Source organism: Xylaria bambusicola, assembly GCF_022495145.1.
Source record: "Xylaria bambusicola strain CBS 139988 unplaced genomic scaffold F5B22scaffold_28, whole genome shotgun sequence".
Taxonomy (NCBI): Eukaryota; Fungi; Ascomycota; class Sordariomycetes; order Xylariales; family Xylariaceae; genus Xylaria; species Xylaria bambusicola.
In genome coordinates, this window is record NW_025953581.1 from 395469 (window position 1) to 407986 (window position 12518).

The window sequence follows — 12518 nt, forward strand, 5'->3', positions numbered from 1 at the left end:
AATCAATCAAGGTGGTGTGGCATTGCAGTCAGCCAAGGATAGCGACAAGCTAGGTACCTAGTGCCTGCCCAGGTGCGTAGCGAGTAGTACAAGGCCAGACAAGGCCCTACAGTGGGCTGTGGGCCACTACCTACCGGTAGGTGGCCTGCTAGGTAGGTTTTAGTGGGGAGGAATTGCGGGGAGGTTCTAGCGCCGCCATCTTGGCGATTAGGAGGCTTTTACTTCAAGTACCACTGCCAACCATTGGTTACATCTACATATAAATCAAACATCTGAGTAGGTACACTTTCACTAATCAATAATCATTCCTAAGGTTTGACCTTCTAGTTAGTATACGAGGCAGAAAAGGGACCACGATATATCGTCTCGCTTTTCATATCTGTCGAAGTGCAACTTGAGTCAGCCGAATACAGGCGCAGGAGGCATCGTCGAGTTTGCTACGCGAAACATACTATGTTACATAGTAGCTAGGTAATGTTACACGTTATCCGCTATCTAGACTCAACAAGAACAAAAATCGTACCCAAATCTAATAATACAATATAAAACATCTTGAGAAGTAATACATAATTCAGAGTCAGTGCTTCCAATCTCATACATCGTCATGACTACGCCTCCAACTAACGTTGTTTCGGCTGGGAAGGAAATGTCTAGGCCAGCATCAGGCGCCATAAACATCTCCTATCTAGCGCCATATATTTGATCCCAATATCACAAAAGATGCCAAAAGATCCCCCAAAAGAATACAATAAGTGTGTAAAACAGATCGGCCCGTAAAGTCGGTTGAGTTGGTCGCATGGAGCTTCCTCGCCCCCTATCTGTGCCGTGAACTCGATGTTTCGCCGCTTGACATTGTTATGGCGACCAGCCCGGCGTGGCCCAGCTCGTGCTTCGAGCTGGTCTTGCTCTGTGGCCCATTAGGAATCTGTCTGGGAGGTTCTCATAGTTCAAAACCGGCGTACCTGAATTCCTTCATTATTCGCTGGTTTTGCCAGACAACCAGCATGTTGCAAAGTACGGAGAACAGTCCAAAGACAATGCTACTGACGGACTCTGCGGTTGCGAGGTGAGACGTCATGGTGATGAATAATCCAGAATAGCCAGGACAACTACAACATCAATCAGGAACATATCTTATTTTCGTGAAGGGGTATCTCTCACCGCTTCAAAAACAATGGTGCTCTGGAGTTTTGACTTAGGTTGAGAACCTGAAGTAGGTATCGTTTCTATTTGATGGTATATAGAGTTCATGGGGTTTGGCTGATATCTAGGACGTCGGATGCAGAGCCGAATCCCTTTTATAAGTCATATCTTAAAGCTAGCAAAATGCATAGAAGTCGATTTGGAACTTCTATGCATGTTGAATGTGACCCTATGAAAGTGTATATCGTGGCCGTGAACTTGATATTTGGTTAGATATAATAGTAATAAGATGAATGGTCAAGCTGATGTGACCCTGCTGCGGTAATACAACATCGTACACGGCTTGACCTATGTAGTAATCGCAACAGTTAGAGGATAACCCTCATCAGGTTGCTGTATAGAAAGATGACAAGCTTCTATATACCACGCACACCAAATTGACGAAGTGGTATCGTTTCAAGTTTGTTCCTAACCCCATGCATACTACCATTACTTAGGTATGCTTTATCTTCCCTTCGTACATTACCGAGGCTCAGCAGAGAATGTCTATAGACATTTACTTGCAAGACTATTCAACGTCAAGCTACTACCTATGCCTTACGGTCTTAAAGGTGTAATATCCTTGAACACATAAGGGGCGCTGCAACTTCCAATATTCCTTCATACGTAGAAATCTCGCTGCACAGATTCTTATTCCCTAATTGGGGATGCGATATCTCACTGCATACGTACTGCCACAGGCGACACTCCGGCCGATTCCTCTATGCTGCTGTTAGAAATTAAAGTGAAATATGACAAATGAAGCTCGATTCTGTGCGGCACATTCGGTGTTTTTAGTTTCATGTTATCAGATCCATCCAAAATAAAGACCAACCTGCCTTAGCCGTGCCGTTCCCGAAATGATGGCCAAAAGCGCCCCTTGTCGACCTGCCGAGCTGTGAACAGTACTACGTGGAGCAGATGAAATCTTCCGTGACTTTGAAGGCTACAACTCAAAAGACCATATACGTGATCTGTCTACCCACCCACCGCGAGTACGAATTCCTACTATATGTACCTGATTGCGTTTTTCCTATGGAATTACAGCCAAGGAACAATACAAATGCCGTGATAGTGGGATTTTATTGATCGCGACTTTACATATAGACTAGAAATACAGCTCCCCGAAGTGTGTAAATAACCCGAGTGCATATATAAGAGGATCCGAGGTGAGACGGGATAAGCTGAACCCCCCCACGGAGATGTGCCTGGCTAGGTTAAATCGTCGGGGAAGGAAAGGACTGCTTTAGGTGAGCTACAATTTGGGGACTCCAGAGATGGTCGTCAGGTGTTGGTTGCATTGGCGTGCATAGCCAGCCTTGACACTTGGAGAATTTTCTATTTTTGAAGGATGGCTTAGGTGCCTATCTGTTATCTGAGATCCTCCCTCCTTCACGGATATTGCCGACCGCAAGGTGAAGAAGATATCGGCCAAGGCGGGCTTGAGGACATGTAACCTTGTACCAACAGAGCTCACCTTGCTGTTAAAAGATTGCAACCTTGCCAGCACAGTTGTTCTCTTTAGATATCGGACACTTTTACCGAGTCATGAGGTCTCATCCTGAGCGTCAGATACTTAAACTCTTTGACCCCCTTCGCGTACCGACCTTCCTTCTTATCTCCTATATTCCACGCTTACTCGTTTATGACACTAAACCTTCCCTCTTGTACCTCTAATTACGCTCTTATATAGCTTGAATCTGCTCAGAGCTGTGTGAGGTATGTCTACTATACTCCCTTTTCCCGTTTCCTCGAATCTCTACCTCCCTTATTATCATGGATTCGATGGTAGTGTTAGAAACAGATATAATGTTATGAATGGTCGTCTAATTAAGTATATATATATATCTACGTAATCGATCTATGTTTATCTCCCACGACTGTCGAGACCGAAGGCCACTACACTATTTTTTATACTGTATAATGATCTAGATCATCTTCTGACAAGACCCTTGCCCAATAACTCAGTCCCGATTTCGTTTACCAAGGGCTCACTAGGGAACGCTTTCTTTTTCGCTATAATGGTCCCTTGTGCGTCCATCGTCCTCAGTAAGTCTATTAGTTCGCCCTCCACAGGCATGCAATACGCCAAATGCCCTAATGCCAAAAGCATCCCGTGTAGTGCCTCGTTTGAGGACTCTTCTTGGGAAATAGCTTCTAAAACCGAAGCCGCTAGCTCTATCTGATCCTCTTCAGGAAGCCCCTCTTTCGACTGCTGCCTTTTCCGGCTATTTTCATGAGCTACGTTATACAGTAGTGATGCAGCTGCCACCCGAACGTTATTGTGACTATCATCGAGAAAGCTGCTTGAAATAAGCTGAGTGATAGCAGTACGTAATGTGCTCTGTCCGAGGATCTGTTCAGGGAACAAGGGGCTTGAGAAAAGATTGCAAGTCAGTTGTAATGTAACCAAGCGGAGCGCGTAAGGACTTTGGGGGTCGCCGTTCACGGCCTCCAGAAGCGTAACGATGGTCTTATGATCATGTTCCTCAGCGTAGTAGCCACTCAAACGCGGGTCAATGAGTCCGCATCGAAACAGATCTACTACAGTGAAGAGGAGCTCTCGAGGTAAGTCTGCTAATGCTGTGACGACAAAATTTGAGAAAGCAAGTAGGTTGGGCAATGTCGCCATCGCTGGCCCTTCCCCAGATCTTGCCTCGATGAAATGCTTCATGCCTTGTATCGCAGCATCGTTTGCAGTTGGTCCCAGCTTCGACAACAGCTTCGGTATTGGCGGGAGTTTGGTGAATAAGACTGGTTTTGAATCGGTGTTCGATAAGTGTGGGAGATGCAACAAACGGTGCGGGTGAGAAGGCCCAGCAGCCATGTTGGCCAACAATTTCACCGTACCCCTCAGCCGAGCCGGATCAGCTCCAGCCCAATTTTCTTGTAGCTTGCCATGGATGAAAGACATGAATGTGGGTGTTGCAGTCACACTATACTGCTGTGCAACGTCGCTTGCTCGCGAGATATCAACTTTGATCAAGGCCACCATTTCCCAAAATTCAGCTGCAAGCTCGTTGTACAGTGGGTAGAGGACCTTGCAAGGTGGGCACGTAGCTGAAGTAAAGAATATTATGGCTGACTTGTTTGCTGCACGCTCCAAGGCGGCGTTGAGAGCTCGGAGATTGGACACTTCCACAACGGTTGTGGATGGAGATGATGCTGCTCCGTTGATATGCTGTTGGTTATTCTGTATGCCGAGAAGCCCACCTTGCTGAGCCTTTCGCTGTTGAACCATCTGTTCTAATTGTGGTTGCAAGATTCTACCAAACGGGGAGTCAAGCACCGCTTGTGGCATGTTCGCGATATGCTCCGGAATGCCCTTGCCTAACATAAACGTCGAGAAGTCGTTGCTGAAGTTGTTACAGTTATGACGAAACAAGTCGTAAGCCTGAGGTGTGTAGATCTCCCTCAGCGAGTCAATATACTCAACAATCACTTCTAGGGGAAGTTCGGTTTTGCCAAGAAGAATGCGTTCGAGGGGCCGGCCGAGATGGGAGCTCCCGGGCCGTATGGAATTGATCCCGCCATCATAGACATATTCCACGCCCTCTAGCTCGATGGATGTATGATATATTGCGTCAAGTTGGAATCCAAGCATGCCCATAGACATTTGTCGGGCAAGTCCACCCGACAGATCGTAGACTAGGAGATGAACATCCATCATGGAAATAAAATGCCGATGCTTGTTTTCGCAAAATATTTGCGATTCGTTTTTCCAGAAGATTTGGTGATCGGTCACGGAATGCTTGCTGTATAATATCGTGAAACTCCGACTGTAACAGGCTACCTACCTAGGTAGCAGCAGTCTAACGTAACACCAGGATTAACTTTCTTTTTACAGAACTTCTAGATGGTACTTTGTGGCTGATGATTGTATTGCCTATTTGAGTTTAGAGGCTTCTATCTCGACGACATTTATCAACATACTCACCGTCATCATCTTCCTTGATACTAAGTACCTTTCCACAGCCGTGTGTGTTACAGGGAGATATACCAGCCTTAATACCTACCTAGGTAGAGACATTATTAAGAGAGAGAGTACTTTAGTGGGTGGGTAGGTGGTATAGAGTTCTACAATATTCATCACAGGATAAGGTTCTGGTTCCTGGGCACTTACTTAACGAGACAGGGCGCTGCTTAGGGTGACCTTGACTCGCACGCGCATGAATCGCATGAGTTCGTTACCGTACCTACGATTACATAACAATTGCAGGTAGGTAGACAATAAACAGTAGAATCAGATCATGTCTTTGTAGCAGCCGTGAGCGCGTTTCTGATTGTCCCTTAGCAAACAAATTCCCTTACCATCTACCATCTAACTCAACACTTCCGATTCAAACCAGCTCATAAGTATCCGGTCACCCTCACATCACGTCATTTGTACAATCTTGGTGGGGTTTTCGGCGCCCTTGCAACACAGCACGAGGCAAGTGTCTGGGCGCCAGCGCATCGCGGCTGCCGGGCAACCAGAGTAAATAACCAAGCCCCACAATAACCCCCGGCAAGGGTGCGGTTACCTGTCTGAGCTGGGACTAGGTGATGATGTATGGCATCCCAGACAATCTAAATCGACAGCGATATCGCGACGCTATTTCGGACTTCTGCGACACATTGTCTGTATTGGTGCTGTCGCCGCAATTATTATTACCGCTGCCTACTTCATTGTCGTCTAGATCACGACAGCATTCCACACAGTCACTAGCTGGAATTCATCAACAACAGGACATAGCAGACGATAAAGACATGAGACCCGCCGCCCACGCCATTCGGTCGTCCGCCTCGACCCCTTCGTTGCGTTCCCGAGATGGCACGCTTCCAGCGCACATGATGAGGCTGGATGGAGGCGGCAATGTGAGGGTCGTGGTGCGAGTGAGGGCCTTCTTGCCTAGAGGTACGTCCTGTTGTTCCTTGATTGAATGGCGTCAATGGCCGATGAGGCTTCAAAAGAGGGCTGTCATGGGCCACGGTCGCTTGCAATAACTAACGCAGACTACCGCGACTACAGAAATCGACCGCGGCGCAGAATGTCTGATTAGCATGGATCCCATTACCCAGATGACGACACTGCACATCCCAAACGACGATGACCCGGCAAATACGAGGGCCAAGAGTCGCAAGGTTATCGAGGAGAAGTCCTTTACCTTTGACAACTCGTTCTGGAGTCATAACACGAGAGATAGACACTATGCACACCAGGAAGACGTTTATAACAGTTTGGGAGAGGACTTTCTCGACCACAATTTCGAAGGCTATCACACGTGTATCTTCGCCTATGGCCAGACAGGTTCCGGCAAGTCATACACCATGATGGGCACCCAGGAACAGCCCGGTCTTATCCCTCGAACGTGTGAAGACCTCTTCCAACGCATCGAGGCTGCCCAGAACGAGACCCCGAATATCTCTTACCACGTACGGGTATCCTACTTCGAAGTATACAATGAGCACGTCCGCGATTTGCTTGTGCCTGTTGTACCAAACCAAGCGCCATACTACCTCAAGATCCGTGAATCGCCAGTGGAGGGCCCATATGTCAAAGATCTGACCGAGGTACCTGTAAGAAATTTCAAGGAGATATTAAGGTATATGAAAGCAGGAGATGCCAGTCGCACGGTAGCGAGCACCAAGATGAATGATACCAGTAGTCGAAGCCACGCTGTATTCACGATCATGTTGAAGCAGATCCATCACGACATGGAGACAGATGAAACGACAGAGCGAAGCTCACGTATACGTTTAGTCGATCTTGCGGGCAGTGAGCGGGCCAAGTCCACAGAGGCAACAGGCGCCCGGCTACGCGAGGGTAGTAATATCAACAAATCACTGACAACCCTCGGACGGGTGATTGCTGCATTGGCGGATCCTAAAGCAAATCGATCGGGCAAGAGGAGCAGAGATGTTGTGCCATATCGAGACTCCATTTTGACTTGGCTCTTAAAAGACTCGCTCGGCGGAAATAGCAAGACAGCAATGATTGCCTGTATCGCGCCATCCGATTATGAAGAGACCCTATCCACACTGCGCTACGCAGACCAAGCGAAGAGGATCCGCACGCGTGCCGTGGTCAATCAGGACCACATCAGCACGGCAGAGAGAGATGCACAGATTGCCGCCATGGCCGAGGAAATTCGCTTGCTACAACTTTCCGTATCGGACTCACGACAACGAGAGAAGAATGCCCGCGAAAGCGAGGAGCGCCTCGAAGAATACCAGAATAGCGTAATCGCCATGCAGCGTATGATGGAGGAGCGTAGTCTAGTAGCCGAAGGCAAAATACGCAGTCTGCAGACGGAGAACGAGGCGCTGCGTCTGCACCTCAAGCTGGCGCTCGACAGCCTCAAGAATCCTATTCCCGAAGTTGTCGTGCAACCTCGATCCTCGGAACTGGAGGATCTCGATGAAGGAAACGCAGTGGAAGAGGCAGACGAAAAGGGTAGCGCAGGGAATAACAAGCGGCAGAGCCCTGTTGATGAAGCGTACTATGATGACGAGGACGGCGAGGACGACGGGTATGAGTCTGAGATATACGAGGAGAAGGCAAACGACATGCAAGACTACATGCAGGAGTTACTCAAAGACTTGTCTCTGTTCAGACGTAAGATCGGTGACGATAAGGACCGATTCTTAGCCGAGAGTCAGCGAAGCCCATTTGGAGTCAAGGTCGACGTTTGATGGTGGTTTCCTGATGTTGAACCACAAGAGCTAACTGGAAAAGGAAGAAGAGACTGTACGTAGCACTTTTCATTGTTTGACAAGCCCCGGTGTCTGGAGTAGCGGTTGTTTGCATGATTGGAAATGAAGGAATAAATAGGACATGACTTTGTTTGTATGGTATAAGCCGGCTCTACAGCCAACAGATAGTAGCAGTCTGACTTATAATGAGAATGTACTTACGCCTCTATTTGATTATACAAGGGCCTCTTTCAAGCTTGCTACTACGTGTACAATTTTGGCTCTTCATTTATTATCATGCGCTCATCGGATTACGGCTCGACAGGTTCATGTTTCGGACAAATGAGCAAAGTGAATATAGGGGCCCACTGAACTCCATATCATACCTGTAAATCATGTCAGCTGTGAGATGGTCTAGCGGTGTCGAATAGGGAGGTATGAAATAGTGCTTACCAATAATTAACAGCGACACAGATTCCATCTTCTGAGCAGGATTGCGACACTTTATGGTACCTTTGCACTAGTCAACGAACAAGTCCTATGCGTAAATAGAGACTACGTGAAAAGCGTCCGCTCTCCATAAGAAATGATAAGTCCTACTTACCACATAGCCGGAAGATAGAGCATGTCTCCAGGTTCAAGTGTTACTCGCATGGGCTCAGCGAGATGCGAGTACGACGTCGCGCGCACCTCAGGCGCATCGGGGTCCCAGAGAGCAAAGGGGACTTTCGGTACCTGATCCCCATTCCCGTCTGATGCTTCGTCCATACGCAGGACGAGATTCCCCGTCGCATCTTCCCTTTTTGTGCGAACATACGTGGCTGGCTCAAGATCTTGCTCGTTCACGCAAGGCTGGAAGAGCGGGGGTAGGAGCACGAAGTGTTTACACCCCGCGATCTGGACGTAGATATTCTCATAGTTGTCCCTGTGCAATGCGGTCACGGAGCGCGAATTGCCGATCCACATGTTGATAGCATCGGGATCTCGCTCCAGCGCAATTCGTGCAAATGCTATACTCTTCTCCACCTGTGAAAAGAGCGTTATATACTCGTGCCGCAGATTGTCATTTTCTTTCTCTCATTAATACAGGATCTCAGGAACTGAGGAATGTGGGAACGCGGCACCTACGAGTTTGCGCGTATCGTACTTCATCCTCAGTATCAGGTGAAATTGTCTTTTCCTGCCGTGTCACTATTCACACCTCGGTCAGCAACTATTTCTCGAAACCCAAATCGGTAGGTGTTTCAGAACTGCGAGAAACCTTGAAAAACAGGTCTTTGGCCCCCAAGGACGCTCGTATACTCCGAAATTGCCAAGAGCGGCGCAGAATGATTCCGTAGCTAACTCACAGAACTCAAGAAACTCGCTAAACTCGTGGTCTTCTTCATGCGGCTTTGCAAAAACGAGATGTCCTTGGCCATCTAATGTGGGCGAATCTGCATTCCCATACGGCGTGATTGCAACATTCACATTGTGGCCAGCCAGTGTTGAGCGCAAATACGCAGCGTTCCACGTTCGCGTAGCCGTCCAATCCTGTGCGCCACGCCGCACCACGAAGGGTGTATTGCGCGCCACATAGCGCATAAACTCTAGGGGACTTGGCTCCTCGTCGAGCTCCTCAATATGAGAAGAATTGAGCTCATTATAAGTGGTCAGGAGTTCCGCAATTGAGTCCTCGGGTCTGTGAGCTTCCATCTCGTAGATACATTGGTGTGCTGGCCGACCGACAGGCAGGTCGAACAGCCTTCACCCCACCGTTCTAGTGGTTGTGATCTGACCCAACTACCTACTATAAAGTACTCTGTGCAGCAGCGAGTCAGTTTGCCCTATGTTGTCTGTAGAATCTGGGGGTTCGAGCCTCGCCTAAGTACAGCGGATCTGCCCGTTCACGATGAACCACATCTACACTATCCGTAAAATCCTCTGATCCGCCAACCTGGTCCCAATCTCTTATGGCCATATGCTATTACGATGCTGTTCCGATTCCTATGCCGTCTGCCGGAACGAACATGATCGTCGGTCAGGCAAACATCCCCTGAAGTTACAAATGGAGAAAGGTCAATCGGTCGGGGAATTTTAACCCTGTCACACACCACGCCTGAGTGAAGTACACAGCCAATGGAAACCAACGCGCTGGGTCAAGATGCTTTAAAGTGAGCTGATCCGACTACGATGCCGACACCTCTGACCTTGCAAAGCAGTGCGGCTAGAAATTTCCAGTGGTCTGATTAGGCACGAAATGGCCTCTTGTTAATGGAACCGTCATCAGGGGGCGGCGGACAGGAACACATATAAAGTATATTTGCTCACCGTCTCCCAACAACCCGTCAGTCTTAGCACTGCGTCCTTAATTCACGTTATTCCTCGACAGCTCGGCCGATCACAACTACGGCTATTACCTAAACACTTACCGGCCAACCTCATGGACCTCACGTGTCAAGTTCGGTGCATACGCCTCCTACCGTCATTCTAGCAGATCGCAACATCCTAGCTGGTCGGAGCTGCATAAACGTTTTGAGTGGACGCCAAGTTAGATGCCTACCGTAGCAGACCATCTAGGAGAGTTGTAAAGTATGCACACAGGAGACACCGCATCGATGCAACCGGCCGAAATCCGGGCACGCAGGGCACGCCACACAGGAACGGGAGAAACCAAAAAGGCGTCGGCTGCCCTACGGCACGTAACCCTGGCGACTCTGTGTGCGTGTGCCTGGTGTGTATGTGCGAGGGTATGAGTGTGAGTGTGAGTGCGAGTGCGAGTGCAAGTGAGAGTGGGAGGGAAGAGAGGGTGAGGGGAACGGGCGCTTGTCAGAAAATGCGGAACACAGCAAACGGCTAGCGATTAGTTGGCGATGCATAGGTGGCATAGTCATGGCGGGCGCCGACAGAATATACTACATCAATCATGATACCGCCCAGACGTGGTAGATCAGAAGATGTAGGTAGGTTTAAGAGGAAAAATACAGGGTCATGTTTGCTGATCTCGTGGCTGGCGCTGCCTGTTCCCGTCGCTCGTCTGCTATTCTGTCGCCAGTGAGCGTTGAGGGCGCTCGGAGGGGAGATGGACGAGAGAGATCTGGGCCTGGGTAAGTGGATGGCAGACTGCTGTTTTGCTGTTTTCGGCAAGTCCTCCCCTCTGCGCCCATGGCCTAGTGAGCCGACGGTCCACCTCAGAGGACACCATACAGACCATATAATGCAGCACTAACCAATCACTCGATCGCCATTTGCATGCCTCATCGAGCAATTGGAATCTTCTGGTTACAATCGTCGACCCAGTTTACAGTCGGTGCTCAGATGCAGATGGCAGAGCGCTTGAGATGGATACAGATGGATACATGCGACTGAGATGTGCTATCGAGATGGGAATACCGAGATGCGTAGGGTAGCGCCTGCCCACATACCTACATACATGCCACATACATGTGAGTAAGTACATATGTACCTACACACATCCATACCTAACGCATACCCACAGTACCTAGGTAAGTACTTGCACACTCAAAAGGTACCTAAGTAAGTAAGTTATTGCAGATGTACTTGACAACAATTGGTAAGTCTTCCAACTTCCCGCACTAACGTCATCTGAGTAGGGGAGCCTGGCAAAGGGTACCTCAGGGACTTAACATGCCTACTTATCTACCTAGGCACACTACATACCTACCTAGACAGTTCTGACAGTTGCTAGTCGGGGCGTAAAGCTCGTGTACCCTTAGACTGGAAGCACGCTAACTGTCTAGGTACCTAACACTTCACCACTGCAGTACGCTACAGCACACTACAACGCACTACTGTACACGACCATGCGATGCCAAGGTACATACACCACGCTAGCCCAGGATGGCCCCACCACAGAACCCACGGAACCTGCGGCAGAGAGGGGCCGACCGAGACAGACCAGTCAATCGCGGCCTTTCACTTGGACTCTCCCCTCCCATTATCCTATTTCCAATCAATTGAAGCGAAGGCCTTATTTCCTTACATATCATCAAAGTACTGTAAGTAAGGAGGAGGCCCTACTCGAGTAGGTACTGTAGGTATCTGCCCAGAAGGTCTAAACAAAAGAGCCACCCCACCCGCCGCGATGCGAGGCCACCTGTCCACCTTATCCATCCATCCATCTGCCTACCTATAACCTAACTACCTACCTCGCCTACTAATCGCCTACTAACTCAGGGTTACTGACCTGCCTAGCCTACCTTGGCCTTAGGTCCAGTATTCTACGGCACTACGGCACTATCGACACATCACTTACTGCCTACCTAGGTATTAGGTACCTAAGTAGACCGTCCACTAGCTCGCCCAGACTCGCCCTCTACTGCGCCATATCGGCGACTTTTGACCTCATCAACAACCCATTCAATAGGTAGACTACTACTAGTACCCGACATAGGTATCAGTCCGCGCATTTGCACTTGCACCACGCTACAGCATCTGAATGCTACGAATACCCGCCCAAATACCACCACCACGATCAGCCCCTCAGTGAGAGCTGAAAAGAAGAAATCCCAAGAAACCTGTTAACCTCCCAAATTTGCCCCCAACCCCCCAGCTGTCCCTCCCAGTCCCATCTGCGCGGTCCCATCCCATCCCATTTCTTTTTCGCTTAATCGGGCAAATATTCCCCTACGCTTGCCCGGATCAATCGCCATCTCGATTCG

The 12518-nt window shown here is 48.9% G+C and overlaps 5 protein-coding genes across 5 annotated transcripts; 3 read left to right on the forward strand and 2 right to left on the reverse strand.

Annotated features, from left to right (window-relative positions):
* The first annotated feature begins 279 nt into the window (after positions 1–279).
* Positions 280–1560, forward strand: F5B22DRAFT_611580 (uncharacterized protein). The gene is made up of 2 exons (XM_047975288.1): positions 280–576; positions 644–1560. Exon 2 carries the CDS (start codon positions 858–860, stop codon positions 1068–1070), a length of 213 nt encoding a protein of 70 aa, XP_047829738.1. The 5' UTR covers positions 280–576; positions 644–857; the 3' UTR covers positions 1071–1560.
* A 1043-nt stretch (positions 1561–2603) lies between these two features.
* On the reverse strand, positions 2604–4990 carry F5B22DRAFT_611582 (PUL domain-containing protein). The gene has a single exon (XM_047975289.1). The coding sequence runs from the start codon at positions 4850–4852 to the stop codon at positions 3116–3118; it is 1737 nt and encodes a 578-aa protein (XP_047829739.1). The 5' UTR covers positions 4853–4990; the 3' UTR covers positions 2604–3115.
* Positions 4991–5931: 941 nt separating this feature from the next.
* On the forward strand, positions 5932–7857 carry F5B22DRAFT_637173 (kinesin motor domain-containing protein; the record flags this gene model as incomplete). Its single annotated transcript, XM_047977396.1, has 2 exons — positions 5932–6079; positions 6194–7857. 2 exons carry the CDS (start codon positions 5932–5934, stop codon positions 7855–7857), a joined length of 1812 nt encoding a protein of 603 aa, XP_047829740.1.
* A 147-nt stretch (positions 7858–8004) lies between these two features.
* Positions 8005–9656, reverse strand: F5B22DRAFT_656908 (phospholipase A2). The gene is made up of 5 exons (XM_047980000.1): positions 9207–9656; positions 8986–9048; positions 8462–8927; positions 8311–8370; positions 8005–8243 (listed from the first exon to the last, which is right to left on the reverse strand). Exons 1-5 carry the CDS (start codon positions 9550–9552, stop codon positions 8153–8155), a joined length of 1026 nt encoding a protein of 341 aa, XP_047829741.1. The 5' UTR covers positions 9553–9656; the 3' UTR covers positions 8005–8152.
* Positions 9657–10728: 1072 nt separating this feature from the next.
* F5B22DRAFT_241350 (uncharacterized protein) lies at positions 10729–12412 on the forward strand. Its single transcript, XM_047969942.1, has 6 exons — positions 10729–10795; positions 10850–11058; positions 11258–11282; positions 11336–11342; positions 11622–11855; positions 12034–12412. Exons 2-6 carry the CDS (start codon positions 10919–10921, stop codon positions 12225–12227), a joined length of 600 nt encoding a protein of 199 aa, XP_047829742.1. The 5' UTR covers positions 10729–10795; positions 10850–10918; the 3' UTR covers positions 12228–12412.
* Positions 12413–12518: the final 106 nt, after the last annotated feature.